Source organism: Watersipora subatra, chromosome 5 (assembly GCF_963576615.1).
Source record: "Watersipora subatra chromosome 5, tzWatSuba1.1, whole genome shotgun sequence".
Lineage (NCBI taxonomy): Eukaryota > Metazoa > Bryozoa > Gymnolaemata > Cheilostomatida > Watersiporidae > Watersipora > Watersipora subatra.
This window is the reverse complement of record NC_088712.1, coordinates 29,362,695-29,383,940: the sequence shown is the minus strand read 5'-3', so window position 1 is coordinate 29,383,940 and position 21,246 is coordinate 29,362,695. Positions and strand designations below refer to the sequence as shown.

Genomic DNA, 21,246 nt, shown 5'->3' with positions numbered 1-21,246 from the left:
CTTTCTAATTCTATTTGAACATTTTTATTAATCTGAATTAACTTAAATTTCTACCATTCTCTTACTCACTAATACTCCAAAAATATACTTACATCTGTCTATAAACACCCTCGAATTCATCATGATAATCCACGTATTAGCTCCTCACGAGATTAACTCCTGTGTCTATGACCTGTGTTTATGAACAGATGTAATAAGTATAAGTATATTTTAGAGTAATAGGGTGTAAAAAATGATAAAAAATTAAGTTTATTCAAATTTATGAGCGTGTCTAGAACAAAATTAAAAAGAAATGAATGAATGAATGAATAGGCACTTCAGAAAGAAAATAAAGAATATAACTGTTCTACTGGCAAATCACAAAGGGCAGATGGCGCACCGGTCTTTGATAATAAACGTAGTTTTATGTTTTTGCTATGTCCTGAGTTTAAGATTCTTTGTTCTACTCAGTATGCGTTATGCGTACTGAGGTATTGGAAGAGGTAAGAACGCATACTACGTATGCGTTCTTACCTCTTCCAACAAAGACTTCCAAAACTTTCTTCTCTATGAAAACGAATATTTCCGGTTTAATAAGCTTTTGAAACGTAGCCGAGTTGGCGTTAGAAAAAACATGTTTGATCCATCGGAAGACCCGTTTACTAAGCTTCTTGACTCGCCTCCTTTTTTTGACTCGTGGTACACTTGGATTGGCATACTTCTCATCGCTATATTGGCAGGAGTGAGGTAATATTCAAGTTCAAGTATGTACAATTTCGCTTGGTGTAGGCCTGAAATGAATTGGAATCAATGCATACTCTAGTGGTTGTCAACAAGACCCTGTGATGACTCAGCAACCAAAATCCCGTTAGGTTTATGCTGTTGTCAGCGTTAATATAATTGTGTTGATCTGCAAGTTGGGTTGGTAGGTTATAAATATGTATACTTTATACAATTGTGTTAGTTTATTGTTAGTCCGAGCGATGTTCACACAAAAATGTGTATTAACGGCAGGTCGTTGGAGAAGGCAGTGACGAAGTTTAAAACTACCGAGGCATTGTGATTGTGTTGATTGTACTGCTTTAAACCACATTCATTCTACAAATGCATTAATGTAGTAGTATCAGACTGGGTTTATAGTTCGAACCTCGACTGGTTTGAAACTCGACGAGTTTGTATATCGACAACGGTTGGCCCAATCTCGACAGCAGTTTTACTATTTTACCATCTACTATTTTCATAGTAAATGAGCGATGTATATGTAAAAGATTTATTTGCGCAAAAATATATTGTGATCCATTTGATGCCGCACTCCCCAGCTTATGTAGGCCTAACAATATTTTGCCCAACCTAGATATAGAACGAATGCTAAAACAAGTAACAATCATAAATATGGTTGACTGTTATGCTAGCAAAATGTTTTATTTGAAATCTAAACTTCAGTGAGTAGCTTTGATTTTTATTTTTTGAAGTGAGGATAGAACTGCAAAAAAAACATTTATTATTTGTTGAAGATTAAATTATTGTAAAACTGCATCAGCCTTTGTCGATGTTCGGACCAACCTTTGTCTAGATTCGGACTAACCTCTGTCGAGATTGGGACTTGTCTAGGTTCGGACTTGTCGATGTTGGGACTGTTTCCCTCAGACTGGCATGGTATTTATTAAGATTAAAGTGCAGTGTTATCACCTGTTGAAAAATTCAGCATTTTTTGTCTTTATTTTACATAAAACTATATTTAATATTATAGCTATGAATACCGCCATTCATAACTCTTCAGAGCTAGTTGTTATACCGGGTAAAAACTGTTACCACTGAATTATAACTGCTGTAGCTCTGTATCGAATGCTAGACCAAACACAACCAAGTTTTATTTTTGAAGGAGTGAAACATTCAGCCGTAAGTTTTAATTCATTTTATATAAATCAGAATAGTTGTCTGTTTTTTTGTCAGCATGTCCAGTTATGGAGATGAGTTTTACGAATGAAAAATCCACTGCACTAGATTTGAACTCACACTCTCCTGTTCTGCAGACAGGCATTTTCCAGTACACTACACTTTTCAACTGGCTATAGGCTATATCAACTGGCTATAAAATAAATTGGGCGCATGCTTATTACACTTGCCAATCTTTCATGGTTTGACACTCAACTCAGCAGCTAGCGTTATGTGTGAAGCCATATTAGAACAAATATGTGTGCCCACACCTGTAGAAAAATGCTTAAACTCACATGAACAACAAGACCATTGCAATCAGTATAGATGTGAAGTAGGCACTGCACTCGGTACAGTAGGAATGAAACAGAATTAAACTCGGTGCACATAAATAAACACAGTACACAGAAATAATAAATTACCTTCATTTAACAGTTAGAATAGTAAATGTTGTATATGTTAATTAAAAATAAATTTTCTGTGCACAATCTTTCCTACACACTCGAAGCCGACCATTTATCTAATTCTAGTAGTGCATTCTAAAGCATAAAGGTTCACGCTCTTGGAGCTGTTTCTCAATCACTACCAGGAATTGTATGTTCGCGTGTATGTTGCTGATAATTGTATGTAGTTACCTTAGAATGGAAGGTGGTCTCCTAGTTTCTGACCGTTTGAAATCTCTCAATTGTTGTGACATATTAGGGTTCTTCTGTATTACTATAGTCTGGCTATCTGACTCCCTAACATTTTACCTAAAATAATATCTTTGTGCATTTTATCTAGCTGACAGCGGCTTAGACATATTGACATTTGTCTTGATTACATCTACACAAATACTTGCATTTTTTTCTGTCTTATAGTGTTTTTTTTAGAGTGCTTAGTTGCTAGTTGTACATGGAAAATTTGTTCTTGTCTTGCTTACTGTTCGTGCTCCACCCGCCTATCAACTTGTTCACTACTATATCAAAGAAAAGACATTTTGTCCTGTTTTAGGTCGTACATGAGAGGCCCTCAATACTTCAGCCAGACATCCTTGGAAGGAAAAGTTGCTTTGGTCACTGGTGGTAATAGGGGAATAGGATATTACACAGCCAAGGAGCTGGCCGTGAGAGGTGAGGGGACTGCATCATATGCAAATACATTAAATCATGTTTAGTATTTATTGGTATTTTTTAGTATTTATTTAGTACTTTAACAGTCAATTGGTCACTCCAGTTAGTCAGGTCAGCTAGCCACTCCAGTTAGTCAGTTCAACTAACTACCCCAGTTAATTAGTTTAACTAACTACCCCAGTTAATTAGAGCAGTTAGTCATTCTTGTTAGCCAGTATGTTTAGTAACTTCAGTTAGTGTATTTATCGACTCAGATGCTACCCATTCTGTTCATCCCGTGATATGGTATGCTACGCTGTGTTAATGCCTAAACACAATCGTTTATGACATACACTGTGTTTCCAACCCGCATGTTTCCATCATACACAAGAGGGAAACGGGAAGAATTCACAAGTAAAGCAAGTCTTGTCACTCGCAAATTTATATTGAAGGTTTCATACTTTCAAAATATGGAAATGGCGCTTGCGAGTGTTGCGCCAGAAAATGTACATGTGCAGGCTATTCCATTTTTGACATTTTTTTACGCTTCAGTCATTCATATTTTAATTTGAGCAGTTCCACAAAACAAAAGTGCATCGCTATAAGATATGTCGTAGAATTCCTTAGCCTTTTTAACAAACCTTCCGCGTTAATCTGCAACTTGCGAATATCCAATGAAACACTTATCGCATGGTAATTCGATGTGCACACAATTCCAAAACCGCGTCATCCTTTCAATGGAAACGTAGTAATCAAGGGACACTGATTATGTCGGTTATCTCGGTTTTATACAATGTTGTGTTGGTTGCCTTGTCATTTCTCAACTAACAGACATCTATAATAGACATCCTTACAGAAAACTCACTGTGGTAATGAGGTTTATGAGGTTGCCTCACTCTTGCTTATATAAACATTTGTAACCGTGGCTCAGCAAATGTACTAACATTGAGATTCATATTTAATCAGGTAAAGTGTGAATTAATTAGCATGTCAAATAACTTTACCTGTTGGTTAGGTGCCAAGGTCTACATAGCCTGTAGAAATAATGACTTGGGACGAGCCGCTGAAGCAGAGTTGCGGAAGTTGACAGGAAGCTCCACAGTATATTTTCTTTCACTCAAACTTGGCTCTCTTCAGCACATTAGGCAGTTCTGCAAGGAGTTCAAAGAGAGTAAGTCTGGCTAATGTGGCATTATAATAGCTTCAGCCATCTGTGGAGTCTACTAGGTGTCTACCTGTTACTGGGTGTCAACCAGTTACAATGTGTCAGACTGTTGCAATGCATCAAAGTTCTGCTCGTTATATTTTGTCAGATTGCTGCGAGGTGTCAAGCAGCTGTAGTGTGTCAACTTGTTATAAAGTGTAAACTATTATGCAGGGTCAACTGTTACGGCCGCCGTGTCAAGCGGTTACAATTTGTTTTTGCCAAGTTTGTAGCATTGAATGGAGGAGAAGGGACCATAGTTAGCAACACCCAAGTAACTTTTTTGTAATACTGGTGCATGTATGTTGTCAAAAATGGCAGAGCGTCACCCTTGTTTTGTTTTACAACAAACGCTCTTATAGGGTATATCTCCTATAACGTGAATTCCACATAGAGTAAAGAATTTATGTAAAGCTTTTGTTTTGCACGAATAAGAAATTTCATATAACGTAAAGCGTCAAGTCCGTGGAAGTTCTTAAATTCGATTTGAATAACGGGAGCCCTATAATTAACCTTAAAAATATCGTTATCTCTTTTGCCACATTTAAAGGTTTACACGCAATAAAATTCACATTACAGTTATTTAGTATCAAAAGATTCACCATGTCTTACTCTGTTGTGTTGTAGGTGTAAAATATGAGGAAATGTGATTACAAGCTCTTAAAAGCTCGAAAACAAACAGTTAATCGCAGCCATCACGAAACCACGTAGATTGGAATCAATTTATTTCTCTGACGTAGTCAAATGATTTGGTTATTGTTTTGACACGCAATGTTCTCACGTGAATTGAAAGGCCAATAAAAGGCTCAATATAACACTTCTCGTAGCACTAGTTTATGACAAACACTCCGGGTTTTACCGAAGAGCCCTTACTAAATAGTCAAGTTGTTTACATCATTGCTTAGGCGGCGCCATATTGACTTACCTAAATTTTTTAACTACTCCGAAGAAACTAATGATATGAAATTTTATTGGCATTTTGTGAGCGTGCCCGCTATATCGTTTGCCGGTGAATCGCTCAAGTGTGTTTAGGCACAGTGGTATCTCCGCCCTCCTCATGATGCGCGCGATAAAATCGCCTAAAATCGCCTGCTTGGACCTTTAGGAGAGAAAGCGATGTACATGTATAAGGTTTTCTCTATTATAATATATATACTAGCATCCTAGCAGTCTAGTATAGTGTGAGAGATCATCAGGCGCGCCGATAAGGCACAGAGAATAAGTACCTGCACAACTATTCAAAATACTTGTCGATTGATTGTTGCAGATATTAAAATGTCGGTCTACCAATCTAAATGTGACGAGTTGGAGTTTCATTGAAAGCAATTTTTTATCCTAGCCTCTAATCCTGGCTTTGGACAGGCAAATGAACAGACACCGATCCTATTATAGTAAAGATATTTTTATTTTATTTTAGACATATACCATTTTAACCTCGATATTATTTTAAATCATATACCCTTAATTTAAAATAACATTGAGGGTGTTCGCTCCCCTTAACCTAAAGTTACCGTAGTCATAGACACTGAACCGGGTGACTATTCGTAGTATTTTCAGCTCATGAATACTTTCTTACGTTTTTGTGATAATGAAAGTAGAGTTTCTCTTGGTCAATTCTCCTCAAAATGTGAGTCTTACCCCCCTAAAGTACGCAAATGGTATCACAGTCTATTTCATTGTATGAAGGAAGTGTGTATGCGTGTGTTTTTTATTTCATCAATTAGTAAAAATAAAACATTTGGCCAAAATAAAGATAGAGTAATAGTATTGATTAGGTTGAACAAAAAATGAAACTTAGTTCCTATTGTTAAGGCGTGATGAGGCCCACATGCGCAGTAGCACTGCAGCTAGTCGAGGCGCTGGGCCCACAGGAATTGGCAAACGTAAACAGCAGGTCTTCCCTTTAGGAATCTAGGTTTAACAAATGGCTTTTCATATTAACTCTTAAAACTAGTGAAAGCAGAAGTTTTGCATAAGCCATTGGAAGGCTGTTCCATTGCAATGGTACTCTGTATGCAATTGTTTTTTTTTACCTAAAGCAGTACAAAATAATGGTAAAGGTAGATTGGTTTCTAAAAATCTGGTGTTATAGTGTGAATCCTTCTTGGTTTCGTCATCACTTCAATAAAATTTTAGTGGCACTAGTCAATGCATATATCCTATATCGAACAGATAATCTTGCATATATAGCAGGCTTTTGACAAATGATGGCTACAAATTGTGTGAGGCTTTGCTACTAAACACGTGTGCTCAACAGGGATGAAGATCAGTAAAAAGCAGGAGAACAAAGAGCTACGCTAGTTGAGCATCATTTTTCGATGTTTGAGGATTGAACATCGGAGGATTCAAAAATATTAGACACGATATGTCTGCAGAAATTGAGTGGATGACAGAGGTGTAAACATTGCTATGTGCCCAACTTAGTGTTTTACCAAGGTGAAGCGATACCGACACTAATAGTTATTTGGTCATTCATATGTGCAGCAGAATAAGCAATTTTCTGCTTGTGTAGTTAGCTGTATTATCTCCTGTTTACAATCCATGTACATTTAACAAAAATACACATTACACTCCCATTTTTGATTTTCAATCACAAGCAATGAAAATGATAAAAAAAGATTTTCATGAAAGCAAGTGAGTGGGCAACGAAAAAAAACTTGATATTTATCAGTATGGAAGTGAAAAAGCTGTCTATTGCTCCGTGTAATTTGATGCTGTTGCTATATTCAATGTGCTTGTTTTTTTAGAAGAGGACAAGTTGGACATTCTCTATTGCAATGCAGGTGTAATGACCTGCCCACCCACGCGCACATCTGATAATTTTGAGTATCATTTCGGTGTAAATTATGTAGGTCAGTCATTCTCCAGTTGAGTGATTCTGCCATATTCTATGAATGTTCACCAACACTTTGTACCATCTACATAATTATGTTGAATTGTTTTAACATACTTATTGTCTGTCTTTTTTACCTTGCTTTCTTTCCTCTTCTACCGTCCATTTTTTACTTATGTCTGTCTGTCCAGCTCTCTTTATCTTTGTCTCATTTCCTATTATCCAGTCTCTCATCTCTCTCTGCCAAATTTTTGCCCTATTTTCTCTCCTTTACTCATCCTTCCACCTTTTTTTTATTGCCAATCCCATTTTTTTCTTTTAATCTTTTTGCCTTGTTTTGTCTTGTTTCTCCTCACTTTCTCTCCTATAGTTTACTGTATTCTACAGACCGTGTCATTGTTCTGTAATACTGAGCATCTTCTGTTAAGGTTTATGACCAATTTTATTTGTTAAATGTTAGTGATAATAGCAGTTCAATATGTATATTATGTATTTAACAGCCAATTACGTGTTGATATCCGAGCTACTTGGGTTACTCCGCGCTGCTGCTCCAAGTAGAATTGTATTGATCACATCAGCTGCTTACTTTTTGGGGCAGATAAACTACCCGGACATCAACCACGACAAGGTTGGCCTTTCTTCACACTACTACTAAAACTGGTGTTTTATTTTCTTCTCTAGACTAGATTCGGTCTTTATTATTTGAGCTGCCCGATAATCACTGTGTTTCTTTGCTTCAAAGATTGCAGCTAAAAAGACTTGAAGGCACGTTTTTGTAAGAGATGATTCTATGACACATAATTCTGTGAATAGAGACTGTAGTCTACGGTCTGACTGCTGAGAGCAAGATCCAGTTTGTAGTGAAGCTTGCATATGGTAGTATATTATATCCCACTCGCGCATATGAGTGTACAAGATTGACTCTTTTGTTAGAGAACTCCTTTATAACGGCTCACCTTAGTTCCTGTAAAAAAACATTCATCATGGATCACAGAGTTACCAGATCCATCCTAAATTTTGCCACAATAAATTTAGGATATTGAGTTATCATTTTACTACAATAAAATGAAGCAGCTAGTTTTGCTTCATACTAAAAATTCACAGCATAATATTCGTCATATCCAATTCTTTTAGTTTCCGGTTTAGGATGGATGAAAAGAAGGATTGCAAACTGTGACCCAAACATATCTCTGCAGAGAACTGTAGAGAAGTTCTTCAATTTTGGCCCTTCAGATATTTCTGATAAATATATGTTAAGGTATTGGCCGCACGTGTCAAATGTTATGGCTGAAATCATGAAATATACAAAAATATTCAGAAACATGACAGTATTTGGTTGATACTCTCAGAATTGTCAAAGCTGTGCTTGCATGCCAAAATCATCGCTTTCAATTAATTGACTGACAAAATTATCAGCGAACGCGATTTTAGCAGCTATCGCGATTGTTCTAGTCCAAAACACATACATGTATAACGACACGCAAGAATACCATCGCAATTCAACATTGATTAAAAGTAATAATAAGAATTATTATGATAATATTTATTATAATAATAATTATTATTATAATAAAAAAGAAAGACCTAAGTTTTTAGACTTGAGTCTCCTGTTTGGTCAAACTGTGAAGACGCTTTTCTTTTGCAGCAGGTTTTATTAAACTAGAAAAACCTTTTACGTGGCTTCTGCATATATATATATAGATATATATATATATATTACCTGGCTTCTGTATATCAAATGCTTTGATTCTTGTGCAGAGTTTTCTGTTGATTTCAAAAAACGTTAAATTGAAACCATAACAAAAATTCTACTTTTTGCAGCAAAATACTGAGCTTACGTCGGCTGAAAATGTGCTTCAGCAAAATACTAAAGCAGTGTCAGCTGAAAAATGTTGGCAAAAATTTATTCTGGGAGAAAAATAGAAAATCCCATAGTGAAAGAGTTTAATTCAATTCAATAACACGATTTTAATTCAAAGTCCAACACTATGTAGCAATTTATTAGATGCAATAAGATTACAAATTAGATATGATACAATATATAAGATGTGGTAGAAACCTGTGCGATCCATCTTCAGCAGGTGTAGCTCGCAAACAAGCAGATGAAAATTAAAGTTAGGCACATTTCTAAGAATGTAGCAGTAAATTTGAAACATGGACAATCTGAAAATGGAGTCACTGGTATAAATAGATGACCTTAAACAGGTCTAGGTTGAATGTAATCTGTGTACCATTGTTATAGGCTGACTACGGCAATGGGGCAACTTGCTTCTCACAAAGTAAACTTGCTCTTATGCTGCTTATGAAGAAGTTAACTGATATTCTAGAAGATTCTGAGGTTACAGTGAACGCTTGTCACCCTGGAGTAGCCAGGACTGACATCCATCGTTACATGCCCATGAGAACCAGCAAGGTTGGTCTCTTTCCACCTACTTTTGTCATCTTTAAATTTTGTGAAGCTTTCAAAATTTCTAAAAAGAGCCAACATTAAAAATTAATGCATCAAACAGAATAGTTTTTTGTGGTTAGTACCCATCTTCCAAACATTGGGCCAAATTTTAACTCTGTCCTTTTTGAGCTGAAATAGCTTTTTTTGGCTGTTGTATCCAGGCTACACTCGCCGATGAAATGCATCGCTGACAAGCGGTGTAGGTGTTCTTGCCTGGTTTAGACACTGATGCTCTCAAAATACTGCGTCGTATTAACAATAGATTGACCAATGGGCATCACGGTTAGAGGTGGAACGAGACACGAGACATCTTGAGTTTCGACCTGTCTCGTATCTCGCTTCTCGTCTTGACCTAACTATTGCCAAACTCGAGACAGGAAATTGAACTAAAGCGCCTGCGCACGGCTGTTAAAACATGGCTTCTCGTGGTAACAACTCCAAATATTGTAATGTATTGCGGGCAACTGCCTTTAAAGTTATACCTGGTCCGTTATACTCGATCCGGTCCAATACTTGTCGTTATTGATTATGTTGGCAACCGAGTCTAATCATGTAGTCCGGACAAGGGCCCTGTTAATATATTGTAGTCCAGTTCGGTGACCTTAAAACAGATACAGGGTCGTATCCAATTACCCTCCGGATAATCCGATTTAATAAATAAGACTGTTTCGGGTAAGATGTCTGTATTTTATCGTATCGTGTCCAAACACCAGCTGCCCTTCATAAAATTCGGGCCTCTTTTATATACTACCAATTGCGGGTAAAACGTGCCCGGACACGGAGAAACGAACTAAAGGCGGCCCATAGTCCGTGTTCGGGTAACAATGACATTTTCATTAGTTCAATATAAGAATATATACAGTAATTCATATAATTTCATGAGTACAATTTAAATATAATTCACATACTACAGTTAATACACAAACAAAACTTAACATTAATGAAACAATAAGAATGAAAGTGTTATCGTGTGTTCTTTTAGTTGCGGTACTTCTTTGTAAATCAACGGCTATCTGTTTCATTTCACATTTTATTACATTGAAAAATAAGACCTATTCAATAGATGGTAAAAATATACATGCACAAAGCAATATGTTTATAATAATTACTATCAATCAAGCTCAAAATTCTTAGAAATATATAACTTCGCTATTTTAGAGCTGTTTGTGTCACTTTTGTTTACAAAAAATACATGCATATTGCAATTAAAATGCTGTATTTAAATCGTTTACACCAGGTGAAAATTCAATTTAAAAAGAGGTTTATCAACTTCATAAATCAAGTGCGCTACAACCTTGTGTAGTGAAATCTTCACCAAATGCTCATTATTTTACTGTCTCGTGTCTCGAATCTCGAATTTTTACAAGACAGTGTCTCGAGTCGAGTCTCGAACTTAAAAAACCTGTCTCGTTCCACCTCTAATCACGGTCTTCGGCTTCATAGTCATGCGAAGCCCATCACGTCCTTTCTGGATTCTCCAGTACATTTATTTATCTATCGAATCATTTACAGTCAGACCTCTACATACGAGTGCCCCGACATGTGAGAAACTTGAGATACAAGCTGACTTTTAAACACATTTCTTCCTTGAGATACGAGTAATCATTGAGTTACGAGCTGGCTCTAGAGTCTAAATGGCCACTGTTATATGTGGTCCCAGTGTGTGTGATCTTGGGCAGCGTTATGCGTTGTCCAGGGGTTGGGTTTTTATGACTCATTGTTAAGAGTAATGAGCAGCCAGCTAGTGGCCTACTGTCTAGGCAGCCGCCTACCTTATATCTCTTGATTTTGGCGCAAAACCGGAAACAATAGCAAATTCAGCCGGCAAAGTTAAAGTAAGTTTAGTAAAAGATTGAAACTTGACTTTAACTTAACTCTAAGTGTGTGTTTAATGAGCTAAATTAATTCAGGTTAAATTCAAACTTTCACTTACGGAACGTCGCAAAAGTTCAGTGTACTGAACACGTTGCTGTCAAGTCTCTATCAGACCGCCGCTGGCCACTATGTCAGTCTCAAAGGTAAAATCATGCAGTAGTGTACATAGAAATGTTACATTTTATTTCATATTTTAGCAACTAAGTATGTATTTGTTACTTTTTAGCCTAGACACTAAATTACAACAACTAAAGATCTTGTTTAATGTGGAGTTTTTTCATAGTGTAGTAATGGATCATTTTGTATTCAGTTGTTTTATATAAGAAATAGGGCTTTAAGAAACGAGTAAATGGACATCCGAGCTCAGTCTCAAAATGCATTAAGCTCGTATGTAGAGGTACGACTGTAATTGCAGTAACGTTTTGGCAGCTATTCCTATCACTACATTTTAGTCAACAAACCGCTACATGCTAACAAAGAAAATTGCAAAGTAAAAAAAATATTTCAAGGTAATGACAATGATTAACCTGTAGATGAAAAGAATTTTAACCTGTTTAATAATCAAAAGAATTATGAAGTGTTTAATCAACAGTTTCAAATGATAAAAGTTACTGTCATATGGCTGTTACAAAAAGGAATATATTTCTCCGCGTATTAATAGTTGTTTGCGTGAAGCCATGTTGTTATCTTCTTTTATAATCCAATCTTTTGTGCAACCTGTTTACATTGAAAATGAATAAAATTGAATTGACATAGTTACAATCGAGTAATTTAGCCAGTTACAATTGGGTCAATTCTATTTCTACCTACGTAGACCAACATGTTCATTTCAAACAACGCAGTGCCCATATGTCGCTACACAAATGACACATTTTGTTAGTGTGTGTAGCTGGCCCTTCTCGACTTATTGATTACATAATGTAATTACTCAATGCTTGGCAACGTATGCTGTATTTTCAGTTTCTCTATATATCCACCCTACCTGTCTGCTGGTATTTAATGAAGTCTGCTGCTGATGGGGCCCAGACTCCAATCTATCTCTGCGTAGATGAGGCTGTCAAATCTACTAGTGGAAAGTATTATGTGTGAGTATATTTCATAATAATAGAATGTGTCTATCGACAGCCAGAGTATCCTAACTGTACTATCCTCATCAGGATAGTACAACTACAGCTAGTAAGGTGTCTGACTATAAGTGAACAGCTAATTAATTTCGGTTTTACAGGTGAACAGCCAATTGTTCTCGGTTTTACAAGTGAACAGCCAATTGTTCTCGATTTTACAAGTGAACAGCCAATTGCACTCGGTTTTACAAGTGAACAGCCTATTACTCTCAGTTTTACAAGTGAACAGCCTATTACTCTCAGTTTTACAAGTGAACAGCCAATTGTTTTCGGCTTTGCAAGTGAACAACCAACTGCTCTCAATTTCGCAAGGTTTTTTATAAGTGGACGCCAATTACTATCAGTTTTTTAAGTGAAAAGCCAATTACTATCATTTTTACAGAATATGATCGCCATTAAATTTAAGAAGTGAGAATTCCTACGATAACTCAACAATCGAAACAAATAAGTTCCATCAAGTGAGAGACATGATTCTTTTTATCTATAAAGGACTCCAGACCTTTCCACCAGTTTTTCATGGTTAAGAAAAACGAATTCCTGATTCTTATGCCATTCGCTTGGTCTCATAAAGGCAAGAAACAGTTTGGTATAAAGCGGATATCTTGGTCTCATAGAGGCAAGAAACAGTTTGGTATAGAACGGATGCTTTGTTCTCATAGAGGCAAGAAACAGTTTGGTATAAAGCGGATGTCTTGGTCTCATAGAGGCAAGAAACAGTTTGGTATAGAGCGGATGTCTCATAGAGGCAAGAAACAGTTTGGTATAGAGCCGATGTTTGTGAATTTTTTCAAGTCCATTTTGTCGTTTGTGTATCAACCATGAATGCGTTTCAGAGTTAATATTTACTGGAAGCCATTTAGGTGTTGACACATTGTTGTCTGGCGAGGATTATTCTTGTAATGGGAGGTGTGGGCTGCCGTCCACTCTTGTAACCGCTTTCTGCCTAATGTTTATAGCTAGTCATATCATACTTAGATAAAGTTGCTTGTATAATTATATACTGTATCTGTTCAAATTGGAAGAATGGTTTTGGAAGAATGGTTTTTGGTAATTGTGGTTGCCAACAGCCTAAAATGTAAGAGATTATGACGTGGTAACCGATTTGGCCAATCAGAGGACAGAGTGATGTAGCCATGTACCGTAAGTCTTCATGCTCAAGCCGCGTGGCTTGTGCTCACAAACAGATGACTCACGAAGGAAAAAATAATCCTCCGACAAGCCGTCTGTGGTATCTAGCCGCCCTTACCAACAAGCCGCATATGCCCCCAGACCGCAGCTAACGATTGAGGTTTTGTCGTCATTGACCCCTTCAGGAGCGAGAGTGTTGAGACGGGTTTTGCTATACCCCCGTCCTCTTGAATAAGAAAACAGGCTACATCAGTTATGTGAAAAGAATTTTTTTTTCTTCCAAGTTCGAATTAAAATTCCTGAACCCTTGCATCAACAACTTACTTCCCATGTCTCAGCTAGATTTTATTACGCTGTTAGAGGGTTTCATGTTTATGGAAAGATGCTGGTCAAGAATGAAAAGGTGTTAATAACCTATGACTGTGGTGAGTTAAACATACCTCATCATCTTCATAGATAGAAGTTCCGTTTGGAATTTAAATTTATTTTTTAAAAAATACAAAAAAACACCCAAGAAATTTAATGTCATGAATTCAAACTAAATAAAATCTTCACTGATAATTTGAATAAGATTATGAGGTCAGCTTATCCGGTTTGCCAAAACCCGATAAGTACATAAAACTGTATCATGAATGCGATTCTTTGGATATAGCGTGGGAAGCTGAGCAGAGACCGCATTTATCAAGAAGCCGCCCTAAGCCCCACGTAAGTTTTGAAAGAATGGCTTTAGCCGTGGTTTATGACCTTGAACCAGAAGCCGCACCCAATGACTAGCCGCGCGTCTTGAGCATGAGGACTTATGGTATTCTAATTAGTCCGAACATTTTTTGTTGTTGCATCCTCACGATAATATGTAGCTTGCATTCATTGTTCGAATGTCTGTTGCATCCAAGTAACTGTCATTGTATAGCTAGCCAAAATGAGTTTGAGGTCAATAAATCTTGGCTTCAAATATTTTCTATCCTTCAAATTCTGAATGTTAGTTTGAAGATGGTTAAACAGATCTGAAAAGATCAGTTGCTAAGTGCTGACATGCACCAGCCTTTTATAAACCAACCATTTTTGTGAAATTAGTAATATTCGGAGTGGTCTTTTCATGTTTGTAAGAATGACGACTCTTCAAGTGTTACTGATGCATTACTGTACTTTCAGTGACATGCAAGAAAAAGCGGTAGAAGGCCCTGCAGCTAGCAAGGAGGAAGCTGATAAATTTTGGCTTTTTACTCAGCAGCTTATCGACTCTGTCCATAGTAAGCGAGAATCGGGAGACGCTTCTATAAACCAATCAGTAACTTCCAATGATGACACAAGCGTAGAAGACAAAAAAGATAAATAACTTGATCGAATGTTTTGTATTGCTGCTGGCTGTAGACATGCTTCATCGAGCAAAACCAACCCTATTATTACATTCGCTGTCTTTCTTGTGATTAAAGCAGTATTCAAGGTTTTTGTTTTCTGACTGAAAGGAATTGTGTTTCCATTTTCTTTTGTCTTTGCCTTTACATCCAGACGAGACATAGCACTGCCCTTTCGTTAGGAATACTCAATGGTTCAACAGATATCAACTGTTCATACATGTGTTATCCATAGTCTAATCGCAACTGGCAACGCTGAAGGGATGAGACTAATTCGCGGCTTCTCTTTTGGAGTTTCTCAAGGTTTAGGATCTCATCCGCATGTTAGTCGCAGTTGATGTTGGCTGGTTAAATATCTATTTATCTACTGGATGTGATCAACTATAATAGCATTCATATCTGTTCTTAGGACATCATCAAGAACATTTATTATTCATTTGCCTGAAATTAGAATTGTTTAGCATCAGTTTTGTTGCAGCGTCATAAGTTGAGAATTACATAAGAGGATTATAAGTTGACCAATAATTAACCTCTATTGTACTCCCCGGAGCAAAGAGTGGTAAATATAATATTACACACCATGGATGTGAGTCTCTTTACTCCACTTAGCCAGCGAGGATACAAATAAAGCTATTTTAATTGCCTTAGATTATTGAGTTAATAAGTTAACCATTTGGAAGTCGGTTTTATATGCAGAAAAATCATGCAACAAAAGTTAATGCACTGTTAAAATTTCTTAAATAATTCAATGAATGAAATTCTATCAAAAAATTTAGAGCAGCCGTTGCAAAAATTGCCATTGTAAAATCTGGAGGAACATTTATGGTAACGTCGAAAAATTAAAAAAGCTGAAACCCAAAAACACCCTATTTGAAGAATTTCAGTAAAAATTCTGTGGACCAAATGGATCTGTAGTGTTATGACGAAAATTATATGCAGCATTCAATCTATAGTTTCCTGCACTTGAAAGTACAGTTTAAATATCGGATATCGTGTCATGTGGGATTATAGCGAAATTATGCTATCTACAATTTATCCGAATCCACACACAACACCGGCGTTGAATTTACTTTGTCATGTTATTCTATTTTGACTCTACATTCAGTTGGTGCACTTTTGCTTAGCTTGTGGTTACTAATTTCATTATTATTGGTTCAGGTACTAGTGAAGGTGTAAGGCTATTTTGAGGCTATAAGGCTATTGTAAGCGACACCGATATTTACCAGTAAAAATACTTCTTTATTCTCAAAGTCCAATGATTAAAATACACCACTAACACAATTCTAGAACAATATTAATGACAAAAGGTTAAAAACAGCCAATGAATCCTTACTCGAATGGTAGTCCATGTTTGTTTGTCCCATACAACAGCGAGTCTCGACAGCCAAACGAGGGTCTGGACAGTCCATATTTAGAGATATTGTGGCAAACTATCTTTATCCAAAGGCTTAGAGCCACTGGCTTGGTCAGCAATAAAGTTTGGCACATGATTCATCCTTGGTTTTTAGAAAGTAAACAAATATCATATTTGAATACACATCCACCAAGTTTATCATTTAGTTGCTACTTTATTGTGAGACGAGAGAGATGGGGAGTTGTGACACCACGTTGAACACATTTACCATAAGTGGTTTTGTAGCAAAAAACTGACTCATTCTGAAGAGTTGACGTTGGTTATACTTTCAGTGATTTGTATTAGACTCGTGCATTGGTGGAATTCAGGTGTCACAACTCTTTGGGCCACTGTTTAGGCTTTTTGCTCGTCTGTCAGTTTTTATTGGGGAGATGGGGGCTGGGGAACTAGTTATAGCTATTCTGGTTTATAGTGATTGTGCCAAAATTATGTTGACCGAAATACACATTCCATAAAACCCATTTGTCGAAATTGGAGCCTTTTTGTCAACAAGTGTAGTCTTGGTCAAAAATTTAGGTTATTAGTCAAAAACTCAAGTCATTTACTCAAAAATATTAACATTGTACAAATATATTATCAATTATAATATTAATATTAAGTTTTTATCTGTTTACTAAATTTATATATAAAGTAGCCTTAGTTGAGTTTTAGAATTTTATAACAGACAATCTTAACAGAGCTATGTTATAATTGCGTACCGTAAAAATACTTCCCACACAATTTTGATATGCATGCAATTTGTTTGTTTCTATAAAACTCTGCCACATATGGGCTTAATAGAATACATATATACCAGTACATGTACAGCATATTGTGTGTTTCTTAATAATATACATATATACCAGTACATGTACAGCATATTGTGTGTTTCTTAATAATATACATATATACCAGTACATGTACAGCATATTGTGTGTTTCTTAATAATATACATATATACCAGTACATGTACAGCATATTGTGTGTTTCTTAATAATATACATATATACCATTACATGTACAGCATATTGTGTGTTTCTTAATAATATACATATATACCAGTACATGTACAGCATATTGTGTGTTTCTTAATAATATACATATATACCAGTACATGTACAGCATATTGTGTGTTCCTTAATAATATACATATATACCAGTACATGTACAGCATATTGTGTGTTTCTTTGATTCAATATCTAAATCGCTATGTAAAATTTGGTTTGTTGAAAGCTACCACAACTTTACTGACCTGCATTTTTATTTGTTTTACAGGTTATATATAGTGAAATCATTCGGGGTGGCATAATTGTGATGCTACGGCTAGATGTGTAGGCCTAATTGTTAAGTTTTGTAGCGAGATGATAGTGTTAAAAGATAAGTCTTTTCAATAACCTTCAATTTTAACTAATATTCTATGAATTCGACTAATAGCTTGATAACAATGGTTTTGACCATCATTATCTTTTTAACTAAACCTCCATTTACCACTATTCTCTTGGCTCAGTTGCCTACAAAGGTTACCATGAAGACGATTAGAGCAGCGATGAAAGTGATGGTTGATGATGTTAATCAGCCGCCACATACATCAATCTATTTGCTTTGACCTTCACTAGCTGCCATGCTAACATCATATGTTTTTATCTCTACAAATTTCTCTGTTTGTTCTTTAGATATTATGCTAAACCACTTGTTACTTGTTGTCATGAAAAGCTCAAAGATGTATAACGACACTTTATAGCTACCGGATGGTTTAGTTTACTCTTTGGAGTTGCCCTGTCAACTTAATAACTACTTCGGCTTTTGAGCGAGTTTGGTGAACATCTGCTATATTCACTCATGAATTAAGGTATTGTCTTTTTTCACCAATAATTATATTCTTAGATAAAATTTTATTGCTTTTGCTGATCACCCGATCAAAGAGAGGCATAAACTTTGCATAATGTGAGTTTATTTACGCCATATATACACGCATTTGCATAAATTTGTAACGTTAAACATAAAGGTATAGACTAATTCCTTAAACTGAAAGATGCTCTGTGTGTCATCTATATACACATACTAGCTATGCCTCCCGGTGTTGCCCTCGTGTTACAAATCAGCTTATAAACTAAGTAAGCTAGTAATTCCAGTAAGCTAGTTGCATCAGCATTGCTGAAATAATGCATCAGCATTGTTGTCCAGCTACAGCTATTCTAACAATAGCTATAACCGAAATGACAGACAGATATTCGACATACGAACATACTTTGAGAAATATATATATAGATTATAGATATAGATATTTCTCAAAGTATGTCTGTCCGTGGTCCTGTCATTCCGGCTATAGATAAAGCTATAGCACACGCTGATTATTTTACCCATGTGGCCACGTGTTACGATGCCCTTGTTATGAACTTATTTTCCTAAGGTTCAATTACTATAATTGGGGTCAAGGCCAACTCTTCTCGCGCAGACAGTTATATTGTCTCCGTGAAAAAAGCCAGTATGATATATCATTTTCACATTTATATCGGTATCGAGAGGTACCAGTATCGTCGTAGTCCAAGTTTTGATGGATAGCTTCTGGTGGAACAGTAACCTTTTTTATACACACACACTTCTATGCAAGAATTGTTATTATTAATTCTATATATTCAGGATTTTTATTTTGTTTTTTAGTTCGTATTAATTGTATCATTACCGAATCATCTTTTATTGTAATCATAGCAATATCGACCTACTTTAGTTATTACTTGCTAATTATTTTACATTTACATCTAAACCTTTTTATAGTCGTTTTATTTTTTTAAAGTATTTGACCAGCACGAAACATTTTCTTCATGCTATGAAGTTTAAAAGTTGTTTGACAAAGTTTGAAAACCTTTACAGTTGTTTTTATTTTCTCTCCCAATTTATTTCAACTACACAAAACACTTTTCTCATGATATGTAGTTTGAAAGTTAGAATGGCAAATGTTGTTATATGTTAAATACAAATTAATTTTCTGACCAAAGACTGTTTTATTACCCAGGCAACGCCGTGTAGCACAGCTAATTAAATATATCTACATACTATATAAACGGCAATCGTTGTGTGTGTGTGTCCACCTTATAGAGTACCGTACTTTTTGGACTATTAGCCGTTACTTTTTCTGATGGTTTGAACCATGCGGCTTATATAAGGCTATTCTGTGGTTTTTTCTTTCACCGCTAGGGTGCATTAACACGAATCTCCGGTTAGTGCGCCTCTTTACAGTGCCCAACGGCACTGTTCTGTTTTAAACAGCAAAGTTGCTGCCGTAGCAGTTTTGAGTTCTGCGGCCTATACAAAGGTGTCTATACAGCTATACAAATGTACTACTCATTAAATAAAATAAATTAATGAGTAGTAATTTACATGTAATTAATATTTACTGCCAACGTGTACCGAGAAGGTCACGTAAACGTTTGTTTCTTGCGGCCACTGGAAAAAACGCAGTTCTCACCTACTAAATTTCCATATCAAAAAGGTAAGTGCTTCTTATTCAATGTTGTATTGTCTATGAATTGCCACAATTTCAATACATAACCCTTTCACTTGCGTCCATGTACAAATTTAGCTATCGACCCACTGCCAGCCATTTTGCTGATATTGCTTCATATGTATACAGGGCTGTATTGTAAAAAAAACATGGTCTGGAGACTGTCATCTAGTAGTTGCCAGAGGGCCTGACTCAGCCATGCGGGGAGGGTCTGGGAGGAGAGCCACAGCGCCCTCCCAGGGAAAATTTTGAGAATTAAGAGCAAAATTAGAGCATTTTAAAGTGTATCTTGTATTATTTAAGGTGGATATCCAGGTCCTGCCAAGGTGAGTCATTTCAAGTCTTGCAAAAAGAGCTAGCTACAGAGTTACATGGTTTTGAGTTGTAACCATATAGTGTATATGTATATTTACATTTATATTCATAAATATACATACATGTACATGTGTACATAGAAGATTAATTGTTATAGCTTGACACTTGTCTTTTAAAACTAAATTTAAGAGCACCTGTTTCAGTTACAATAATAAGTATAAATAATATATTACATGCACCAGGGAAAGACAACAAATAGATTACTTGGCCTGCTTAAAACTTACTATGTTTAAATTATGGCCACCTAGGAATACAATGAGCAACAAACTGGCATATTTTCTGAAGAAGTTAGTGATTTTTGGAGTTTGTCTAGCTTTTGATGTCTAGTTGAAGATCCCAGTGTAAATGTTGCAGTAAACTCTCTGTGCTTCGTCTCAAAATGTCGTTTGATGTTTGTCTTCTTGTTAGCGGGGATTGTTTCCTAGCACAATAGACATTGCGGTTTGCCATGCCTAAAAATGAATGCATATGCCAGGGTCCACTCATCTTGGAATTCTCTTGTAGATTTGTTTGTATTTCGTTTACTTTGCGAGGCTTCCATTGTAACTCTGGGAATGGTTTATTTTGTTGAAGATACCATTGCTAGCTGCATTAATTGGCCACTGCATTAATGCCACTGCATTAATTGGCTCAATTGCAAATGACATGTTCAACCAAGGCACAGCATCTTATATAAGCCAGCATTATGAAATCATGATGAAATGACTTCCTGGTGAACCTTTCTTGAGCATTCTATTTTTGTCCTCATTAGGTCAGCAATGGACGTTATTACACCAGAAAAGCTACTTGTACATGATGTCATCAAGTATGACTCATAGTGCATGTGTAGGCTATGTATAAAGCAGTAATAGCGCACCTCTAGATAAGCCTAATATGTCACAATGCATGTAGTTTTGCAACTATTTTTATTGTGCAGTAAACAGTATTAGTACAGTGGCGGTTTTACCTACTGCATTGCTGGATGCATTGGATGAGTCGCCAGCGCGTGTTTCCGTCATGCATA

At 36.2% G+C, this 21,246-nt stretch overlaps 1 protein-coding gene across 1 annotated transcript; it reads left to right on the top strand.

Moving 5' to 3' along the window:
- Nucleotides 1-555: 555 nt before the first annotated feature.
- On the top strand, nt 556-15,556 carry LOC137396534 (retinol dehydrogenase 13-like). Its single transcript, XM_068082842.1, has 8 exons — nt 556-726; nt 2,908-3,026; nt 4,021-4,176; nt 6,957-7,061; nt 7,543-7,670; nt 9,285-9,455; nt 12,327-12,451; nt 14,771-15,556. Exons 1-8 carry the CDS (start codon nt 614-616, stop codon nt 14,952-14,954), a joined length of 1,101 nt encoding a protein of 366 aa, XP_067938943.1. The 5' UTR covers nt 556-613; the 3' UTR covers nt 14,955-15,556.
- Nucleotides 15,557-21,246: the final 5,690 nt, after the last annotated feature.